We start from the raw sequence: 7,780 nt of genomic DNA on the forward strand, positions 1-7,780 counted from the left end.
ATACTTAACAAAATACTTGCTAATCGTATTCAACAACACATTAAACGAATTATACACCATGACCAAGTGGGATTTATTCCAGGTATGCAAGGATGTTTCAACACAAGAAAATCAATCAATGTAATACACCATATAAACAGATTGAGAGAAAAAAACCACATGATTATATCTATAGATGCAGAAAAGGCATTTGACAAAATACAGCACCCCTTCCTGATAAAAACACTCCAAAAGATCGGAATACAAGGAAACTTTTTGAACATGATAAAGAGTATATATGAAAAACCTAAAGCCAACATTGTTTACAATGGCGAAATCCTGAAATCCTTCCCTCTAAACTCAGGAACAAGACAAGGATGCCCATTGTCTCCGCTCCTATTTAACATTGTCTTGGAAGTACTTGCTCGAGCACTGAGACAAGAACCAGATATAAAAGGCATTCAAATTGGAAGGGAAGAAGTCAAAATTTCATTATTTGCAGATGACATGATCATATATATAGAAAACCCTGAGAGATCTACAACAAAGCTCCTAGAACTCATAAATGAGTTTAGCAAAGTCGCAGATTATAAGATCAATGCGCAAAAATCAGTAGCATTTCTGTACACCAATAATGAGCAAGATCAGGAGGAAATCAAGAAACAAATACCATTCACAATAGTAAATAAAAAAATCAAATACTTAGGAATAAATTTAACTAAAGAGGTAAAAAAATTATACATCGAGAACTATACATGATTGTTCAAGGAAATCAAAGAAGACCTAAATAAATGGAAGAATATTCCCTGTTCATGGATAGGAAGACTGAATATTATTAAGATGTCTATCCTACCAAAACTGATCTACACATTCAATGCAATCCCAATAAAAATCAACACAGCCTTCTTTAAGGAAATAGAAAAACAAACTATGAAATTTATTTGGAATAAAAAGAGGCCCCAAATAGCCAAAGACATATTGAAAAAGAAAAACGAAATAGGAGGAATCACACTTCCTGACTTCAAAACATATTACAAAGCTACAGTAGTGAAAACAGCATGGTACTGGCATAAGGAGAGACACACAGACCAATGGAATCAAATTGAAAGTTCAGATATAGAACCTCATGTATATAGCCATATAATATTCGATAAAGCCACCAAACCCTCTCAACTGGGAGAGAATGGCCTATTCAATAAATGGTGCCTGGAGAACTGGATAGCCATATGTAGAAGAATGAAAGAGGATTACCATCTCACACCTTATACAAAGATCAACTCAAGAGGATCAAAGACCTAAATATAAGAGCCAAGACCATAAAGACCTTAGAAAGCAGTGTAGGGAAACATCTACAGGACCTTGTAATAGGAAATGGCTTCATGAATATCACACCAAAAGCACGAGCAGCAAAAGAACAAATAGATAAATGCGACTACCTCAAAATTAAAGCCTTCTGCACCTCAAAGGAGTTTGTCAAGAAAGTAAAAAGGGAACCCACACAATGGGAGAAAATATTTGGCAACCATATATCTGATAAGAGACTTATAACTTGCATATATAAAGAACTCATATATCTCGAAAACAAAAAGATAATCAACCCATTTAAAAAATGGGAAAAAGATTTAAACAGACACTTCTCCAAAGAAGAAATACAAATGGCTAAAAAGCACATGAAAAAATGCTCCAAATCGCTAGCTATCAGGGAAATGCAAATCAAAACTACAATGAGATACCATCTTACTCCCATAAGATTGGCAGCCATGAAAAAAACAGTAGAATACAAATGAAGAAAGGGGAACACTCATCCATTGCTGGTAGGAATGCAGAAGGATCCAACCATTCTGGAGGACAGTTTGGCAGTTTCTCAAAAAATTATCCATAGATTTGCCATATGACCCAGCAATACCACTGCTGGGTATATACCCATCAGATCTGAAAACAAGGACACAAACCGATATATGTACACCAATGTTCATAGCAGCATTTTTCACTATCGCCAAAAGTTGGAATCAATCCAAATGTCCATCAACAGATGAGTGGATCAATAAAATGTGGAATATACACAATGGAATACTACTCAGCTGTAAGAACCAATACACTACAATCGCACGTGATAACATGGATGAACCTTGAGAATCTTATGTTGAGTGAAGCAACCCAGGCATTGAAGGACAAATACTATATGACCTCAATGATATGAAATAAGTTAACTGCCTCAAAGAGCTAGAGTCTGGAAAAGTGGCTTACTGGAAATCGGGGGGTGGAGGAAGGATGTGAGTTAATGTCTGCAGGGGTGGAATCTGTGATGAGCTGGCGGTAAGTATGAGCACAAAGAAAGGACAAAATGGGGGCAAGGGGTTACCTTCGGGTGGGGTTTTCTGGGTTTGAGGGGGACTGGGGATGGGAAGAGGGGTAATATTGTCCAAGAAATAGGTTGGAGGGAGGGGCAACACACAAACATGGGAGAGTGTCAGAAGTTCATTGAGAACTAAATGTTGAGTAAAACGTATTAAGGTATAAGTAGGAGGGTTTCCTGTTTAGGACGCTCAGGGGGTATGGTCTGATGTGGGACAGACTCTGGAGGGAATAGCTGAAGGCTCATTTTGCCAAGGTGGGTTCTACCATTGGGTGGGGTGGACCCATATCCTGGGGAAGACTAATGCCATCGAATAGAGAGAACTGTATCTCTCGTGAGAAAGGACGGCTCCCAGGGCATTAGATTGGCAGGCATTGTGGGCCCTAAGGGGAGCGGAAAATGGATGTGCAATGGATGGAACAAAGGTAAATAAGGGGGCAAAAGAGGAGTTATGTGAGAGTACACGAGGATGAATATAAAACAGCTAATATTACACCAAAAACATATAGGGGACAACAGACTAATAATGAAAACCATAAGACAAAACATAGGATAACTAAAAAATTTAGAAAACTGTACAACCTAAAGTATGGACCACATAGTAAGCACAAATGTTACCTTGTTTGAAAACTATAGTTTCGGAATCTGTACATCAGTTTCAGGAAATATGATATGAATAAGTTAAAAGATTATTGCTGTGGATGGGAAAAGGTTTTATGGTGGATCTGGGGAAATACTGTATATTGTATATATGAATTTTGGTGATCTAAGACTCTTCTGAAGCTGACATTATGTTGGGATTCACTTTACGGGAAGTTTTGGATCACAGAGTGGTTCAACAATGGCAGCGGAGGAATACTGATATGGGATGTTATTGACAAGATATATATGGTTGACAGGGAGTTATACAGGGCATATGCCCAGGGTAAATGGTAATGTCTATATATACTCATAGTGGAAACAATTAAAAACAACAGCTGGGAGGGTACTGGGCTCCTGGCTGGGGGGTCACTGTTGTGGGCCCTGGGAGAGCAGCGGCAATCCTCCAGGTGCAATAGCAAGAACCAGGAAGGAAGGAGGGCCCAACAGTGGGCTCTTGATACTAATGGCTACACTTTTGAGCCTATGCACCTGCAATAAGAACAAGGCCTAGAGTAGCATTGTGCCTGGGGGTTTCCTCCTGACAGCCTTCATGTTACTCAAATGTGGCCACTCTCACAGCCAAACTCAGCGTGTAGATGTGATGCATTCCCCTCAGCGTGGGACACGACACCCGGGGATGAGCCTCCCTGGCACCGAGGGATCACTACCACATACCAGCTGAAGAAGCAACTAGAAAATGACCTTGAATTAAAGATTCAATGCGGAACAGCAGAATATACCTGTCTACATATAATAACATGACTTCGGGAAGCGGTTTGACCTAATGTAAGGGGGAAATGGAAAGGAGAAATGAGAATATAAGGCTGTGAGTCTCTAAAAAAGAGTCTGGAGGTTGTCAGAAGGAATACCCCTATGTACAACTGAACAGAGTCTAAGAGACAGATAAGGTAGATACAACCCCAGGTATTGGTTCTTTTGAGGGATAAAGAGACCCACGTGTTCTATGGCCATGGCAGAAGGGGTTCACTGCCATGACAGATGGCCCTTCTTTGGAGCTGGTGTTTCTGCGTGATGGAATTGGACTCAGAGGGGATCTCTTCTCACAAGACTTGCATGCTACTTTATTGGAATTGTAGTTGGTGCTGGGTTTAAGATATATGTAGGGCATTTGAATCTCTGGACTGATAATATGACACCCAGGCCCAGAGCCTCAACAGACTTCAGCTCCTACACTTTGATTTATTGGACTTACTCCACTCAGCTAACATGGAGTTGAAGAAGGTCAACCACCACAACATGGAGCCTAGAGTGTCTACAACTAGAAGCGGGAGGAGTGCATCCAGTACCCAAGTGGAATCTAAGCCCTCACTTGACATAGGTGTGCAATGGACACAACCAATCCAATGTCCACAGAGAAAATGTGGAATGGGTGTGGGAACGGTAGCCATGGGGGCTGCTGGGTGTGGGGAAGGGGAGGAAGAGATGAGATGTGGAGGCGTTTTTGGGACGTGGAGTTGTCCTGGATAGTGCTTCACGGACAATTACGGGACACTGTAGATCCCCCCAGGGCCCACTGGATGGAACGTGAGAGAGTCTGGGCTATGATGTGGACTATTGACTATGGGGTGCAGTGATGCTCAGAGATGAACTTACCAAGTGCAATGGATGTGTCATGATGATGGGAGAGAGTGTTGCTGTGGGGGGAGTGGGGGGCAGGGGCGGTGGGGTTGAATGGGACCTCATATTTTTTTTTTAATGTAATTTAAAAAATAAATAAATAAATAATTTAAAAAAAAAGAAAAAAAAAGAAATAGACATCTGCACACAGATATTAATATGAGTTTTATTCATGATTGTTGAAGTTGAAAAACAACCAAGGTGTTCATCAACTGATGAAAAGATAAACAAATTGTGGAATATACACACAATGAAATATTATGCAGCTGTGAGAAGAAATGAACCTGGAGGACATTATATTGCGTGAAGCAAACCCAGATATTAAAGGACACATACTGCATGATTTCCCTATTATTAACTAAATATAAACTCATGAAATTAACAATTAGAATATAGGTCACCAGAAAATAGGATAGATAATGGAATGCTGAGGTTTAATGTGTAGAGAAATGGTTAAAAAGTTGGAAATCTTTGGAAATGAAGGGAAATGGTGAGAGTACATCATGGTGTTTGTAACCAACAGAGCTATTATATGCTATGATAATGGTTGAAAGTTAAAGTCTAAGGACTTTTATATTACCAGAAGGGAAGATAAAAAATATAAAATGGGATTGTATAATTTAGTGAAAACTCATGTAAAATATGAATATGGATGATATTATATATATGACTGTTTTCAAAAATATAAATACAAATGAACTATAAATAAGGAAACAGAATAGCAGCTATGTATGGGAATGGAAGCATAGAAAGAGTGAGTGGTGATGAGTTTTGTTTGCTTGGTTAGTTTTTGTTTTTTAATATTATTATTAGCGGAATAATTAAAATGCTCTAAAAATGATTGAAGTGATGAATCCACAATGATATGATTATACAATATACCATTTTTTAAGATTTATTTTTATTTATCTTCTCCCCCCCCCCCATTGTCTGCTCTCTGTGTCCATTCTCCGTATTTTCTTCTGTGTCCACTCACATTCTTGTCAGTGGCACCAGGAATCTGTGCCTCTTTTTGTTGTGTCATCTTGCTGCATCAGCTCTCTCTGTGTGCAGTGCCACTCCTGGGCAGGCTGTGCTTTTTGCGTGGGGTGGCTCTCCTTGCAGCATGCATACCCCTACTTGGGGGACATCCCTGTGTGGGACAACATTGTTTGCACGTATCAGCACTGCACATGGGCCAGCTCACCACATGGGTCAGGAGGCTCTGGGTTTGAACGCTGGGCCTCCTATTTGGTAGGCATATGCTTTATCAGTTGAGCCAAATCTTCTTCCTTATAATATACCATTAATTGTACTTTTTATGGATTTATATTTTACTAATATGTACCAATGAAATTGATTTAAAAAAATAAAGGCTTAATTTTCCTATGGTTCAATATATGGGTAATTTCTTTTACTTATAAGGTTAAGTTACATGCATTGCCATGATCTTTTAAGCAAATTTCATATTTGTAGAAGATTAGTTTATTCATTTTAACAGAGATAAATACATAAATTTTCACAGTAGTACATTGAACTCCATAGAATTCTTGTTTGACCAAGATTAAATCTAGAATGTCTTAAAAGACACAGTTCATTTAATCAGTACAATCAAACTCTGGGTTATTATGATGGTTAAATACTATTCATTTGTTAACAATATTGTAATGACCACAGTGCAGTTTTGCATGCATTTTCAAAAAACTATTTTCTTGTAGACCTAATATAGCTTATAAGCAAAGGAAAATAGCAATTTTATGAAAAAACTAAACAAAGAGTTTTTTCAACTGCTAAATCTTCTTTCCTTGTCTATAAGTTTTTTAGTACAAAAATGCATAAATACTAGGTGCTGCATTGTATTGATGCACACATAAATTTAGGCATAAAGCAAAGAATGTGGGGAAAAAAAGCATATAGATAACTAGACAATTTAATCTCAAAACTTGCCCTTCCCTAAGACCTTCATGAATGCTCTGGCCACTTCTTTGTTGCGGAGACTGTAGATAAGCGGATTAAGCATGGGTGTGAGGATGGTGTAGAAGACAGACACCATCTTGTCCTGGGATGGGGAACGATGAGAAGTGGGTCGCATGAATATAAACATGGCTGCTCCATAGTACATCCCCACTACCATAAGGTGAGAAGAACAGGTGGCAAAAGCCTTACGGCGACCCTCCCCAGATCCCATGAGAATGACGGCTTGGATAACCCGAACATAGGAAGCAATAATAACTGTTACAGGGAAGAGAAGCATAATCACACAGCAGATAAATATCATTATTTCAAATGTCCACGTGTTAGTGCATGAGAGAGGGAGAAGGGCAGGGACATCACAGAAGAAGTGTTGTATTACCCGGGATCCACAATATGTGAAGGACAATGCCACTGCAACTTCAATTATACCATCAAGAGAGCCAAGAATCCAGGAAGAAACAGCCATGATTCCACAGATCTTATGGCTCATGAGAATTGGGTATCTTAATGGGTGGCAAATGGCAACAAAGCGGTCATAAGCCATGACAGCCAACAGAAAACATTCAGCTCCAAGCAGCGACACGTAGAGGAATATCTGGGTTCCACAACCTTCCACAGAAATGGACTTCTTACCAGACAAGTAGTTGAAGGCCATCTTGGGTACTGTGGTGCAAATGAGCATGAGGTCCATGAGGGATAATTGGCTGAGGAGGAAGTACATAGGTGTGTGGAGTTGGATGTCCAGGTAGATGAGAAGAACCATGACATTATTTCCCACGAAGGCCACTGTGAAGATGCCCAGGACCAGAGAGAAGAGAAAGGTGTGGATGGGGCTGTGATTGAAGATTCCCAGCAGGATGAAGCCAGAGCTGATGTTCTGATTCTCCCATATCATGTTGGATAGGTTTACTGTGGAAAAGAACATGTAAGCACTGTCCAGGATTGAGTTATGGAAAGATCAAGGATTTTCTGCCTAGATCACTCACAACACCTACAAATTTTCTAAGCATGGGAAAATTGGTTCTTCGGGCATGGATTTCCTCATTTCTAGAATAGGAATAATAATGCTTATTTTACCTCTATGTAATTTTTCAGTGTAGATTTCAATGGGGGAATTAACCTCAAAAGCTATATAATCTCACATGAGTAACAAGTTTACTGAAACAGGTTGTGTGGATCATCCCTTCACAATTACTCTATGAGACATATAAA

The 7,780-nt window shown here is 39.4% G+C and overlaps 1 protein-coding gene across 1 annotated transcript; it reads right to left on the reverse strand.

Annotated features, from left to right (window-relative positions):
• Positions 1–6,530: 6,530 nt before the first annotated feature.
• Positions 6,531–7,463, reverse strand: LOC101422026 (olfactory receptor 2M3-like). The gene has a single exon (XM_004482378.1). It carries the CDS (start codon positions 7,461–7,463, stop codon positions 6,531–6,533), a length of 933 nt encoding a protein of 310 aa, XP_004482435.1.
• Positions 7,464–7,780: the final 317 nt, after the last annotated feature.

This window comes from Dasypus novemcinctus, chromosome 16, assembly GCF_030445035.2.
Source record: "Dasypus novemcinctus isolate mDasNov1 chromosome 16, mDasNov1.1.hap2, whole genome shotgun sequence".
NCBI classification, from domain to species: Eukaryota; Metazoa; Chordata; class Mammalia; order Cingulata; family Dasypodidae; genus Dasypus; species Dasypus novemcinctus.